This window comes from Astyanax mexicanus, chromosome 18, assembly GCF_023375975.1.
Source record: "Astyanax mexicanus isolate ESR-SI-001 chromosome 18, AstMex3_surface, whole genome shotgun sequence".
NCBI classification, from domain to species: Eukaryota; Metazoa; Chordata; class Actinopteri; order Characiformes; family Acestrorhamphidae; genus Astyanax; species Astyanax mexicanus.
This window is the reverse complement of record NC_064425.1, coordinates 24,556,966-24,572,543: the sequence shown is the minus strand read 5'-3', so window position 1 is coordinate 24,572,543 and position 15,578 is coordinate 24,556,966. Positions and strand designations below refer to the sequence as shown.

The window sequence follows — 15,578 nt, the reverse complement described above, 5'->3', positions numbered from 1 at the left end:
TGAATACACAGACCACTCATTTGCTTGAAATCCTTTAGGCTCAAGTTATAATAATGGTGCTTCAAGCTTATTTTATCAGGTAAATGATGATAATGACCAAACGATGTTCACCAAAAGCAAAAGAAGCAAACACAATATGTACAATAAAGTGTTGTTCTTTATTATTTTGCCCCAAATGACCATGTACATAAAAAAGAAGCACAACACAGCTACTGGGTACAGGCATATTACAACTGACTTATAAAAAAAAAAAAAGAAAAGAATTTTGCATTTCCATGTTCATGTTCGGACAAGAGCATTGATTGATTTAAGAACTTTCACATAGTTAACTCGTAACTACAGTGACAAAAATACAGGATTTCAAGAATGTGCATCAGCACATTAGCACACATTATCATGACAAAAGACTTTAAAGGTAAAGCAAAATTCCACAATCTTAGCTCAGTCTTAAAAAACCCAAAACAAAACAGGTGGTTCCAAGCTGACATGACTGTTAGCTCCATGGTATTTAAAAGTCTCGAAAAGGACACACAGCACAGTGGCTTTGCCAGCTTAAGCCTCTTAGGTGCTTGTTGAATATCAACAGTAGCAGTCCAGGGTGCTAAGCATACATATCCTCACGGTCGGCGTTGTAGATTTCACCCTCTTGCAGAGAGGCAAAGTTGAGGAAGTGAGAGGGCCTGTGAACCTCATGATAGAACTCTTTAGGGTTGGACAGCTGCAGGTCGTACTTCATGTTGGGGTCATGACGGACACCTGTCATGTACAGAGAATCAAATAAAAAAATAATTATACAATTATACATTTTGGGTTTAGATTGGGGTGACTTTTCTGAGCATAACATGGATTAAATGATAGATTACATGCAAAAAAAAGTAAGTTTTTAAGAATTTGCTGATACTAATGCACTTTGTAGGCTTGTCAAAAATTGCAATAAATATATTTGTCTTTTTGGAAAATATCATTAAAATATTATGATATAACATTTCTACCACATCACTCAATTCAAATTTAGAAGGTTCCTGATTTATCTGCAAGAAAGCTACACTTACCCATGAAGTTGTAGTTCCAGGACACTTGCCCAGGTACCATGAAGAAACCAAGGAAGCGATCAGACAGCAGCATCTGCACCCTCTCGTAATGGGATGGCAGGTAACCCTTAGGGTTGTTGCCCTTGTCTGTGTTCTGCCTGCCCCATTCATATCCACTAGGAGTCAGTTTATAAGCAGTAAGGGTACAGGATCCTGGGGTGAAACTATAAAAGAAAGAAAAGGGCAGAAATATCCATTAGCATAAAAAAAAAAATTATGCTGTCTGATTAAAACAGAAAAAATCTTTTGATCAGACTGAATGGAGGTAAATGTGCGTAACCAGAGTATAGTTTGGATTTGAAGATTATTTTTAGATTTTTATTTTTGCCACTAAGTTTGCTATACTTGCTAATTCAGATTCAAAATCAATATTTGTTCCTTATATTACAGCAATGAAGATACCAACTCTAAAAATTATTGGATTTTTTAAAATCTCAGTATGTATCCCAGGATGTATTTTACAGAATGTTTGATTTTTTTTTAAGTTTCTTCTGACAGTCCTTTTTCTGAATTTTTATTTCTATTTAATCTTATCTGAACATTACTTATATACTAGGATTAAATGTTAGAGTTTATTATCTTAGATCTACCAGTTCTCCATTACTACTGGACAGCCAATGCAAGGGACTGGGTGTTTTGGCAGGTTGACAAATTGGCACCACACTACATGCCCCCAAATGACTTCTCATTGAAGCTTTGGCTCTCAGTAGCAGGGTTCCTTTCAATACAGTTTTCCCCTAAAAAATGAACTCACAAAACTTTTTATTTGCTCTCATTCACTTTTTTTGTAAAGTTGATGTATTTGTTCTGCTTTGCAAGCGCCTGTTTAACAGTACGTAATTATTACACACACACCTGTATTTAAATACATGTATGATTACACGTCTGTACATTTATTCTTTATTACAATAATAATATATAGAACACATACAAACCAACAGACACTAATGCAGTCCCAAAAATTTACCTGCAGGTAATAATGATGGTTTTCTCCCCATCCCAGGATGGGTTGTCTGCCATGACCTTGGCATGTGTGGTCACATCCTGAGGAGAAAGCTGAGGAGATTCATTGGGCTGGGTGTGGATCCAGCCAAGTGGCTCCATTTCCTAAAAAAAGAAAAAGTTAATTACAACCTGTGATGTTGCAGCCATGAGAGGCTTTAATTGGTAGATAAACAATGGCCACACAGACCTTTAGATATTCATGCTGTGGCAGCTGATTGGGCAGATGAACAGTCTGGTGTGTTCCCCACTGAGGCACCATCACAATGCAGCGAATCTCCTTCACTTGGGGATTATCTGGAGGACTAGTGCCATACAGATAGCCTGCAATCTATAGATAAATAAATAAATAAAAAAATAAAAAATCAATAACCAAAACAAATAAGATTGTCAAAAGAGAAAATACACTCCCCAGAAAGCAATACAATTGTGAAAAAAGAACAGAAGCACTCACTTGAGCACGCAAGTCGGAGATGCAGATGAACTTCTTCAGCACATTCTTGGGCAGAATGTAAGTGTATCCAGTTTCCTTAATGTCATCTGAAGACACGTAGATGTGATTGGTTCGCAAGTGCAAGTTGGCTGCAGAGATGGCCCTACAGGATCAAGAAACAGCATAGTTTAAACACAAATAACACGTTTTTAAGGTTACATTGTGTAAAAGATATACTGTAGTCTGAGAAAAAAAAATCCCTACCTGACCCTCCATTCAGTCTTGGAGGAAAATGTTTGTGTCTCGTAATTGCTGGTAGTGGAAGTGATGATCTCATCACCGTGCTTGTTCACGGTGCGGGTCTGGGTGGCTGTTAACTGAGACTGCTCTTTGGTCTGCTTCTCTATCTCAGCAATCTGCTGTCTCTGCTGGGAAGGAGCTGAAATCTCCATACCCAGGATGATGTCCCTGATCTCAGACTGCGTCAAAGAAGCCACGTTCACGCTGAAAGAGGTAATAGAAAGTTAATAAATAAATCATATGAGAAACTGATTTCCACACTCAAAACTTCCAATTTACAGCATGAAGTTTAACATTCTACTACTTAGTCTACTCACTTGTTCTTCTTGCCATAGTCAGCCAGAATGAGATCTTTGAGCTGCACCTCCACCTTGATCCACTCCTCGTCAGTTAAAGTGGGCCAGATATGGTGTGGCTCGGTGATGGTGGTTTTGTCTGGCTTCAGGATCACCTTTGCACGGTCATTGTTCACATGCAGAGCTCTCAGGATCAAGATCAGACGTGAGAAAGCCTAGGTAGAAAAGAGAGACAGATCTTAAAAACACACAACTGACACCTTTGGGGAAAAAATTATTTTAACAATAAGATAGCTAAAAGTAAAACCATAAGCGAATTTAACTCACTGTGTAAGACGAGATTGTCTTGAGCCAGTCATCATACAGATTGAACAGAACCATCTGAGGCTCAGTGGCCTTCAGAATAAGGTCTCCAAACTTCTCCACCTTCAGACAGGCCTGGAAGGGCAGCTGTAGCTCGGATCCCTTGATCACAATGTTAGGGAAATCCAACAAGTGCACCTAGAGAATGGAAAAAAAATCTAAGTTTAAAATGTGATTATCCTATATCAAACATTACATAAAAAAATGTGCTTGCAAAGGGAACTCACCTCAAGAGGATCCAACATGCCCTTTCTGGTGACAATGATCTGCTTGGGCTGCTCTTCAACAGGCAGTGATCGAATAAGAGCAGCAACTTCCTCAGCAGTCTTCCACTTGGCCAGCTATTATAGTTTAAAAACAAAAAAAAATGTATTACTAACTACTGTAGACAATAGGTTATAGTAATATTCTAAGAAAATGTTAGGGAGAAGTGTTTCTTGCCTGTCCCAGACGCTTCTGTCCAGCCCACACAGAAGTGTGAATGATCTTCAGGAAGAGCTGTCCAGTTCTTGGATTGAAGATGAAAATGGCTCCATTGATTGGTTTCGTTGTCAAGTTGCCCTCAAAGGTCTGCGATGAAAACACATTTAAATTTTAAGTTATTTACAAATCATACCAAAATAACCTTGTGAAACTCTTGGTAGATGCTAAAAAAAAAAAAAAACCCTACCTTGTGGATGGTGACACGGTACACATTAGTGTCATCCACAAACCAGATGATCTGGTTAGAGAAGAGCTCTCCATAATTCTGGGAGGACAGGTAGGGCTCAGTGGGCTCTGAGGAGTAAAGCTGCAGACCCTTGCGGATGCGCTCCCTTAGCACATAAAGGGCAGGATTGGCCTTCATGATCTTAGCCATGGCCTGTTGGATCAGAGGCTTGCTGCCAGGGAACCAGTTTCCATAGGCACTGCAGAAATCAATTTATAATAGAAGCAGATTAGGACCAATGGTATGCTTTTTGCATGTAAAATTACAGAACAGCATAACAATTATACAGCTCCGGAAAAAAGTAACCATTTAAAAATTGAGTTTCTTTGATTTAACCACATTGAAAACCTCTGGTTTGGCTTAACTGCTTGAATTGTTGCACCAGTAGTGGCATAAAGTTATCCAAAAGCAGTGTGCAAGACTGGTGGAGGAGAACATGCCAGGATGCATTAAAACTGATTAAAAAACAGGGTTTTAGCAAATATTGATTTCTAAACTCATTATTTGCATTATCTGGGGTCTGAAAGCTCTGCATCTTTTTTTTGTTATTTTAGCCATTTCTCATTTTCTGCAAATAAATGCTCTAAATGACAATATTTTTATTTGAGAAATGTCCCTAATTTATAAAATAAAACAATGATAATTTTACTCAAACATTTACCCATAAACAGCAAAATCAGAGAAACTGATGTAGAACCTGACGCGGTCTCAAATTTTTCCAGTGCTGTATATTTTGAAGCATGCTGATTACCACAGCTATTTTTAATACTGACTGACCTGTGCAGATTGTAGGCCAAATCAATGGCAATCAGCACACCAGTGGGCGATGGGTAGATACTCATGTTATCTGTGGTGTAGTCCAGGAACTTGGCTCTAGCATATCTTTCAATGTCATGGGAGTCATAATCTCCCCATCTGAGCTGAATGTCAATCCAGTACTTCTGAGTGGTGGTACTGTCCATCACATCCCTGTAGCACAGAGGAAACAAAAATGCAAGGTTAGGAACATAGAATGAAATAGATTCAAATCTTAGAGAACTCAGCAGGTGGTCAGCAGGTATAAAGACATACTTTGAGTCAGCAAGCAGTGATGGTCGGGAGACATTCCACTTGTAGGAGGCAAACAGCAGAATGTCTGCACAGGAGGAGTTCATTTTGTACGACTTCCTGGGATGGATGGTTTCCTTCTGGACAGTCTCAATCTCCAGAGCATCCAACTCTTGGTCAAACACCTGTATACAAGTAGTCATCGTGATGCACTCATACAACATACATATATAAAAAAAGTTGCATGCACGTCAGGTGATTTCATTTTTAGTTTTTTTTTTACCTGACAAAGATCCATGACAATGCTCTCATGAATCTTTTGCCACAAGTGAGCCCTGAAGATCTGAATCAAGGAGATCTTGAGTGTTGGAATTTTGCCATGCATGAAGATTCCAGTGAGATCCAACTGCACCTGGAAGCCCACATAGACCTAAAGAGCAAACATGGAGATTGTGAGCTGAAGCAATATTAGAAAAATATATATTATATTAATATATTAAAACTGTATACATACATTAGCTCTGTTGATAGTGGGAGACCACCACAGAGTGAATCGTCGATTGGGGATCTGGTTCAGACCAGATCTCTGAGCGTTGGTCAGTTTCTTCCATTTCATGGACTCCTCAAAGCCACTGGCCTTTTCCCTGTGGACAGGAATTGAGAGGTTAGTGACAAATTGACAAGAATTAGGCTAAACAGGTCTAAGGAACATGTCAAAAATTAAAAACTCACCAGAAGAGACCTTCCCATGTTGGAAAGTATGTGCCCTTGAAGAGGGTGTGCTCCAAAATTCCCTCCACTCCTCCCAAAGCCTGGATCATATCTGTGCGGTAATTGTTCAGATTCCACAGTTTCCCGTCGTGCCTCTGATGTGTCCACCAGAATGGGTTTTGCTTCAGCACCTGCACAGACAGCAAAATATATTTTAAAGCCACAGAAATTTACAGCACACTAAAGAAAATTTCCTTTGAATTCAAAGGAACACAGGTATGGCTGGATAAGAGTCTCCTAACCTGGTACTGTTTGAAATCTGTTCTGACTCTCCAGCCCTTGTCATAGGCCAGTGTGTGCCTGTCCTTTTGGAAGAGGGTGTTGATACGAGGAATACCTCTGTCCCATGAATCCTCCAAATCCTCAAGAGTCAAGCGCCTGCAATGACAACACAATTTAAAATGCATTATAATGAATAGCATTATCTACAGTCACATGTGAGCAAGTGTGAGAATACCGTACCTGTTCTGGGCAATGGCCTCCTGTCTCTTCAGGGCATATTCAGCCCAGACTCTCTGAGAGTCAATGAACTCACTCTCCCAAGGCTGAATGTAGCGATAGAGATTGGGAATCAGCTGATCCTCTTCGTGACTCATACCAGAGCGGAAATGAGTGATTCCTACATCCGTTTGTTTGGACCACCTGAGAAAGCACAATATACCATTTAATTATACAAATGTATTAATTACTTCAACTACTTTTACTTTATTTAACTTTATAATTAAAACTAAATATCACATACAGACTTTTACATTAAATACATAATTACTGGCTCACCTCAGGTCAGACTGTGGGATGAGCACATGGCCCATGGACAACATGCCCAGTCCACCCAGCTCCTTGGGGGTGTAGAAGACCACAGGAGGGAAACGGCTAGGCATTTTGGAGTTCAGACCGATCTTAATACGGGTCTGGATCTTATTCTCGCACTTCACTAGAAGGTCCAGCAACTCCTGAGTGTTGACCACAGCCTCACGGAAGTAGGTCATCAGACCAATCAAAGCTGTGTTCCATTTGTTCACGATCTAAGAGCGAGAGAACAAAGATTATACGCTATAAAGAAAAGCTATAAAAATAAAGATTTTTTAAAATTAAGATTTTAATTGTCATAGCAAAATGCTAAGGTGAATCACAGTTTTCCTATTTCGCGATTCAATGTATTTTATACCTTGGTGAAAGTGGTAGATCCAGAAGCCATGAGAATCTGTCGCACTCGGTTGTGAAACCTCTGCATAGATTCATCATCCACTCGCAGGAAGCACTGAGCTGTCCTTTCCTTGGTCACCTTCACACACAGACAACCATTAGTTAGAAAACCTGACCTAACTTTAAAAACTAAATATAATTCAAACACGACTGTGATCAAGGTTCAACTATCAAACTACTGACCTCATTCTGCAGGTTCCACACACCATCTTTGTGGGTGAACTCCTCATAACTGGTGCGGCACTTTGGCAGGATACGACACTCAAAGCCACACATGTTAAAGAGCAGGTTGGGATTGTCTTTACTGTAGACTGAGACAAAGCTGTTCTCCCACTGCACCGTGGTCACAGAGCGAGGAAGGCGATTCTTAATGTCCCAGAACACAGCGCGACCCCTTAACGAGTCAAAAGAAAACTACAGTAAGTACCAATTTACATATACAAAAGCATATATAGAGGAATTAGTATATTGTTGAAGTTGATAATGTTTCTGCCCAAACTCACAGGTTAACATCATGCTTCATCAACCTCATCCTGGCATCTCTAGGCCAGCATTTCTTATTGTTGTAGCCCACAATGTTTTCATTGTTGGGGTCTGGGTGTTCAGTTAGGTACCGCTGAATCAGATCTCTGGCCTCATCAGCAGAAAACCTGAAGAAGAAAAGAAAAATTAACTTGTTATATTTACATAAAATTACAAAAAAGGTTTTTAGCAATTTCAGAAACAGAAAAAAAACTAAACTACAAACTAACCTGAAGAACATGTGGATGCGATCGATGTATCTGCAGTAAAGGCGAATAGGATGTGCACCCTCTGTAGCACTGTCCTGAAAGCTGAGGAAGTCATTGGGCATCTGGGGAGGTCCTGCCATTTCACTGGCCCGATGAAGACCCAGAACAAGAAGGTCCATCACAAGCCCATAGTACTGGACAATGAAGGAAGCAAACTGCAGGCCACGAATGATGCCGTACGAGTTGGTGTGGTTCATGTCCTATAAAAAAAAAAAAAAAAAAAAAAAAACATGCTCAAACAGACTGAAATAACATACATGGACATTATCCTGTGTCTACAGAGACAACACAGTTATTACAATACTAGGCAATTTCACAGATAACAAACCTTGTAGTTGATGACAACGTTGTTCTTGGCAGTCATATAATCAGCAATGTTGTGGTCAACAATGAGACGCAGCAGCCTGTTGAGCAGCGTCAAGTCTATCTTTTCATACATTTTCTCATAGCGTGACTCCAGCATGACGTTGCATTCTCCCTCGGTTGTTTCCCACACATCCTGCAGATTGTTGATTCCTGGAAAAAACAATAGGAACAATCTTAAAGGCCAAAATAATCATGTATAATCAGATGGGCAACATCATAACATACCAATTATCATAAGAGTCGTTTGCCTACTTTACCTTGGCACCATTTGTATACCAAAAGTGGAGGTGGCTCTGTGTCGGCTGGTTTGATCCACGGTGGGAAAAGCCTGCGCTTGTCAGCCTCGTACCACAAGTACTGATCCAGGTATGCATCAGTGATCTTCTCCAGGGGCTCCACATCATACACCGGTACCAAGTGGCTGTAAAGGTCCATGAACTCAATGCCCACCTGGACAGATTACAAACAGGACTGGCTGAGACACATATGGTAGGACCAGAATGGCACAGGTTGAGAAAATGGACACAAACACAAAGGGTAATGAAAGAAGTGAACGAGTTTACCTCTTTGAAAGCTCTCTGGGTGAGGAGGTGACGCTTGATCCTGGACAGAGCCTCGTGAGGGTTGTCATACGCCTGCTCGATCAGACCCAACTCCTCACGCTGAGACTGATTCAACCTTGACTTCACACTAATAGGTGAGATAAAAAAAAAAAAAACATAAATAAAAATTACATCCAGTAAAGGTATGCAATTAAACAAAATAAGCCAGTCACATTGCTCATTTTGCTCATTTTTGTTCTGTAAATTTCTACAAATAGTATGCTAACCTGTAGGCTTCTTTGAGCCTCTCCAGAGCCAGGATGAGAAGCTTGGTGTCGTGTTTGTAGGAGAGAGGAGGGAATGGAATTGGAGAGAAGCGCCGACTCTCCAGCCAATGGACAGTAGTGGTGTAGATGGCCACCGCCTCTTCTGCAGTGATGTATGGACCATCCTGAGAAAGATCGACAAAGACATGATGCTCTGTGATATGCTCACCATTACTTTGAGAGTACATTTTACAAACAATAGAGTATGTGGATGTCTTCATATATATATATATATATATATATATATATATATATATATATATATATATATATTTACGGATATTTTACTAAATGTTTTTTTTGTTTGTTTGTTTTTTACTCTTGATGGAGGGGTGTGTGCAAAATGTGTCAGGTTATTCAGTGTTTTAATTTTATATCTATATGTACCTGTTCTTTGGGAAAAAGGAAAAAACTAAAATATATTCACAAAAATATATATACTCCAGTATTGTAGTAAAGCAAATATACCTTCAAGTAGTTGTGCTGCCTCTCCTGCTCAGCCTTCAGGTACAGACGTGTGAGGCGGCCAAGGTTTTTCTTGCAGACAGTCTTGTCCACAGTAGCACCTCTCCTAATTCGCTCTCTGTTGTAATGGGCTGTGTTGGTCCACCAATCAGCTTTGGCCTTCACATAGCGCAAGATCATGTTCTCGATGGGGGTTGGAAGTCCTGGGACCTGAAACATTCAAGATGAGACACTGCAAATGCAAGCCTTCCTAAAAGCAAATAAAATGGTTTATGATCTTTAAATTAAGAAATCAAGTACCTTCCAAGGAATGTTAGCCTTCCAGCATCTCCAGGACTCACTGAGGTGCTGCAGGATGGTCCTTGCCTTGTTCTGTTTGATGCCTTCAGGCATCATGTCCAGGATGTCATGCATCACAGCAGCTCTCAGCTCAAGATCAAAGTGAGACTCCACACGCTGCTTGGTGACAGTTTTTGCAACTCCCTTGGAATGACGACCTTAACAGACACAATAATATATTAATATCTTTTAGATCCTTAAGCACTGTCTTATCAGGTGTTGCTTTCAAAAAAAAAAAAAACTATACCAAAAAGACAGTCAGTGATTTACCTTCGAACTGCCTGGCCAGCAGGTTGCCAAGCCATCTCTCCAGAAGAGGAGTAATGCCTCTCATAAAGAAGAGCCAAACTCTCCATCCTGGAGCCCAGAAACCACAACCTGGACCCTTCCCAACTGGACCCTTTAAAAAAGCAAAAGAAATTGAAAACAAGTACTACTATCTGTAGGATATTTTAAATATCTGTCAATATTCAATGTGTTGAAGACATAATGTGGCACTGACTGTATTGAAGCGGTAATAGATGAGATGCTTCAAGTCTTTGCACATCCTGATCTGCCTCATCAACTTGTACTTGTAACGGTACATGCCAGTCAGCTGACCCACATGGGCAAAGATGTACTGCAGCCCATCTGCCAACTACAGACACAGAAAAACAATTGACACATCGACCACAATGTCCCATTACACCGATAAACTAAAATTAATTAAGTTTTCTCAATATGCTGTTTTACTTGGCAAGATTAAATGTGTACCTGGAATGCATCAACATTTCCCAGTCTGTACTGTACATGACTGTCCACTACCAACTTGCTCAGACGGAGAACCTCACGGCACAAGTGGAACGCATTCCCGAATCGGGACTTTTTACGCTCCTAAAAAAAATAAAATAGCATGAGCAAACACAGAAAATCAAATGTAGATAACACTGATCTAAATGAAACAAAAACGTGACATTTACTTTTGTGGTGAGGGTTTTGACAGGTTTCAAGTTGAAATTGTAGTCCAAGTGCAAGTAGTTGAGGTTCTTTCTGTGAATCAGCAGGTTCAGCATGTTGTAACCTTGTCGGCAAACCTGCAGGCCCACCTCCACCCAGTCTAGCTTTGTGGACTGGAAGAATTTTGTGGCCTTGAAGGATCGGAAAAGGTATCTATGGTATGATAAAAATAAAAATAAATATTATAAATTATTAAAAAACTTCAGGTTAAAGAACTACCAAATATGAAAATACTGCAAAACAAACCTCTTCTTCTGCGCTTTAGGTGGTCTGTGTTTCAGCGCATTGAGAACATAGTACTTCAGGAGCTTCTGGTAGGACACACGTACTTTCACAGGCTGTCCAGCAGGGCAGTGTTCCCTGTACCTGAATTAATGAATTAAAAATGATACTACAATCAAAAAAAGACCTAAGTGTCCAACACTTATGTCATTGAAAAGACTAAGCAAGCTACAAGTATTATAATTCAGAGCTCACCAATTCTTGATCAGGGGAACATCGATGGCACGCCTGGACCTTCCGGAGCGCAGGTTGAACGGACGTGGGGCCCAGAGAAGGGCAATCCCATTGGCTGTGTTGTCAGTATAAAGAGGCGTCTCTTTGAGGAAAGGCTCCACATACTCAGGAAGCTCAAATTCCTCGTCATCGTCTGGCAGTGGCTCTTGGCTCTGAGGAAAGCATAATATATGTTTTATTGTAATCATTCAATAATCAACTCACAAGACCCATAACAACCCATCAGTCAGATTTTACTAGTTTGTTCTTTTGTCTGATAAATGCAGACCAAGCAATCCTAACTACTACCGTCCTTACTTTTACAGAATGTCTGTGAGAGATGGGATTGATGAGAGGATCAAAGTAGAAAGCAGGCAAATCAGGATCCTCTGTCTTGATGAACACCACATTAGGAGTGTGGTACCTGGGTAAACAGTATCGTAATTATGTATTATAATCAACTTATATTTTAAATCACAAACACAAGAAACATTAAAAAGAAAGGTCTTTTTACCAAGTGAGATGGACGTGATGTGGAAGATTATTGTACAAGTATGGGAAAGCAATCTTGTACTCTGTTCTAATCGGCTGTCTGATGATGATCTTGTTGATGTCGTTAAACTCATTCCAGTCTTCATCCCTGTAACAGAAGTTGGCAAACTTAAATCATGCATAAATTTCAAAAGACCTTAAAGGAGAGACGATTCAATCTAGTACAGTGTACTTAAAAAGAATGCAGGTATACATACTGTAGATTGATGTCTCTGACCAGGGGTTCAAATTTGGGCCCTCCAGGAATGGCCATGTTTAAGGCCTTTGAAGTGAAGAAGGCCTTCAGGTCAAACAAATAGAAGTAGTTCCTATCCACTAAATCAGTTAGCAGCTGGTTGGCTAACCGATAAAGAGTGGACATCATTGGCAAGGTGAACTGCCAACGTCTGTATGTCGTCCCATTGACATATCTAAAAGACAAAGAGACATAATGAGATAAGGTGGTAAAAAACTAAAATTTATTTTTTTGTTGATTGTGACAAAGACTCACTTGGTAGCATCCTTCAGTGGCTGGTGTTCGTAAAACCATTCTACAACTGAGCAATCTTCCTCAGGGTCCATTTCCATCTGAATGGCTTCCAGGGGCTCCACATCCAGAATGTTATCAGCATAGTCCAGTGGGGGCTCCTCATCATCAAAGGGAGGAAAGCGCATACGCTTGAAGTGCCTTCTGTCTCTTTTCTCACGACGCATCATGATCCACATGGTACTAGCGTCAAACAGAAAAAGAAGTGATTAATCTCAAAAGTTTAATAAATCTATACATTTGATAAAAAACAAAGCTTGATTGGAACAATGGTAACTTACCCCCATTGTGCAATGTAAACTGGTTCAATGACCCAAGGAATTTCATTTACAAAGGAAATGGCTCCTGTGATGTGGTACAGCACTGGCACATCTCTGATCTGCTCCCAGGGCATGGGCATATTCTCCAGCAGTTTCAGTACTGCATGAGGCATGTACTTCAGAGCCCTAGAGACAAAAACAGACACATCATCTGTTACAAAAACAGTTGTTACAATTTTTTCACAAAGTTTGCAGTTAAACAATTATTTTAAAAAGTGTGCACAAATCTCTATATTTACCCAAGATAGACTCGTTTGTCGTGACGAAATTTCCTGTTGGTCATATCTCCATGGTCCCGAATGATTTTCCGCACATGCTCTGGTGGCATGTCCTCTTTCTGAGCATCGACAAAACCAAATTTCCTCTTCTCCGAGTAGCGTTTTGCCTGCAGCTGCTGCCATTTCCGGGCTGGAATTAAAACAGACAAAAGTGTATCAGAATTCTGATAACACAAGGATTTATAGTGCACACGTTCAATAAACAATTCATTGCTTTCGTGCATTCAAACCTTTTTCTTGAAGCTTCTCCTCAGACATGTAGTCTGGCACCGGGGCAGGAGGAGGAACACCAGGGACACCTCTGTAGGGGAATGTAGCTGCCATGGCAGCGTCTACTGTTGGAAGACAGCAATGCAGAACAGTTAGGTCTAAGATGGCATAATGGCAAAACAAATGAATATGTAAAACAGAAAGAACAAAGCTGGCAGTTTTAACACACTTTCACAGAGCTGTGGATCAGATAAAACATGCCACATTACACAATCCCTTAAATCACTGCTTTGCAATAATAATAATAAAATTAACTTTTTTGCATGCTGCATCAGAATACCTGGAATAGGATCAAAAATAATAAAGCATAATGTTCTAATTTTCATCAAAAAAATAATAATAATAATAACAATAATAATAATTAATAATAAGAGCACTATACGTTTTTATATGAAAATTTGGACCACTGACGTCTGGTGAGTCTTGTATTTTTATAAAACCGCAATATAGCATAGCTAGATCCTTAAAAAGCATTTTGCTATATAAGCTTCTACAATACTAAGAAAGGAGTTGCTCTCCACCTTCGGAACAGAAAACCACAATATTTAAGGACTGCAAAAACTTCCAAGTTAAGCTATTTAAATAAAATCCTAGTCTTTAAATACTGGTTAAAGTAAAATAAAATATTTTTTCACCACATATATTGTATTGTATTGTCTTAATCACAAATGGATACATTTAAGTAACTTACACAAAAAGTTTAATTCAGTTTAGACTGAAAACATTTTTAAAGCATTTTTAATTGCATTGTTGCTTTTAACACACACATTGGACACATTAACCTAAGGTAACACTAATTATCTAGCTAGCTGGATAACTATTACAAACACAAATATTTAGCTAACTAAGCTAACTAGCATTGCCTCATATTCAATATAAAAATAAATAGATACCTTCAGTGACCGTCGGAAAGAAGAAAAGTTTAACTAGAAAGCAAAACTCTAATTATTGTTGTTTGGATTCTAACAATTTTAACCTAGCCGGCGTTAGCTAACAGCTAGCCATGCCAACTAATTTACCCGCTTACGCTAAAGCATTATCCACACTACAGCTACGCTCTGGCTACTAACAAAGTGGCTAACGAGCCGCAAATTATTTGTTTAGCTATAAACTGTAACCAACAGGCGCATTCTCACACAACACAAAATAAAAATAAACCAGAGCCGAACTGTGTTTAATACGAGTCGCAATAGTATTTGGATTAAACCAAGCTAGCGTTACCTTAGCACGATAGCTAGCTTCAGCTAACTACGTAACAAAGCACGAGCCGAGGCTAACGGGTTTAGCTATAACTCTCTCACAGGTTACAGAGCATGCCCATAAACAAACATTTAGCAAATATGAATCTATAAAACTATACCCAGAGAACGCCTCAGTTTAATACAGCATTAAAAACATCTTACTGTGTTTAAACCCAGAGTTTCTCCGGAGTTTCCTGCAGAATGGCGCTCCGAGAAACGATTCCACACGTTGTGCGTAACAACACACAATTCACCACCGCGAAGTGCGAAGTTTCCTACTCTGAATCGCAAAGAAGGAGTAACCCTTTACGCAGGACCACTAAAACATGCGTATCCAAAGCCCCGGATGAGGAAATAATACAGTTTCCGTTTGGAGCCCGTTAAAAGTTTGTAAACGCAGTTGTTTTATTTTACATTTAATTTAATGTTCAAATATATTAAAAACAATAAAAATGAAGAACTATTTTGCTTAAAGAAAATATAGCGCGAAAACTAACAATGTCTTATTTTTTATGTTTATGTTTTGCACATTTAAGAAATAAATTTGAAAAAAATATATAAAAAGTTAAGGCAAAAAATATATAATATTTATATTAATATTAATATTAACATTAATAATAATAATAATAATAATAATAATAATAACAATAATTATTGTTATTATTATTACTATTATTATTATTATTATTATTATTATTATTATTATTATTATTATTGTTGTTGTTGTTGTTGTTGTTGTTGTTGTTGTTGTTACTAAACAAAAAAATCTAATATTTTCTTTAAGCTATGTATTTCCTCATTTTAATTCTATATATAATTTATATGTTTACGAATTTACATTTGTCACGTCAAG

The 15,578-nt window shown here is 39.0% G+C and overlaps 1 protein-coding gene across 1 annotated transcript; it reads right to left on the bottom strand.

Moving 5' to 3' along the window:
* Positions 1-139: 139 nt before the first annotated feature.
* prpf8 (pre-mRNA processing factor 8) lies at positions 140-14,997 on the bottom strand. The gene is made up of 43 exons (XM_007260888.4): positions 14,888-14,997; positions 13,445-13,549; positions 13,176-13,344; positions 12,898-13,062; positions 12,581-12,799; positions 12,288-12,500; positions 12,053-12,178; positions 11,857-11,962; positions 11,521-11,711; positions 11,290-11,409; positions 11,007-11,196; positions 10,801-10,920; positions 10,550-10,684; positions 10,318-10,447; positions 10,009-10,205; positions 9,712-9,918; positions 9,205-9,368; positions 8,939-9,065; positions 8,633-8,825; positions 8,338-8,525; positions 7,971-8,209; positions 7,722-7,868; positions 7,402-7,612; positions 7,181-7,297; positions 6,790-7,037; positions 6,475-6,654; positions 6,255-6,390; positions 5,974-6,143; positions 5,756-5,885; positions 5,525-5,671; positions 5,266-5,426; positions 4,972-5,163; positions 4,156-4,393; positions 3,927-4,055; positions 3,713-3,826; positions 3,450-3,623; positions 3,144-3,337; positions 2,791-3,030; positions 2,548-2,689; positions 2,284-2,424; positions 2,059-2,198; positions 1,053-1,255; positions 140-756 (listed from the first exon to the last, which is right to left on the bottom strand). Exons 2-43 carry the CDS (start codon positions 13,536-13,538, stop codon positions 602-604), a joined length of 7,002 nt encoding a protein of 2,333 aa, XP_007260950.2. The 5' UTR covers positions 13,539-13,549; positions 14,888-14,997; the 3' UTR covers positions 140-601.
* Between the last annotated feature and the right edge of the window lie 581 nt (positions 14,998-15,578).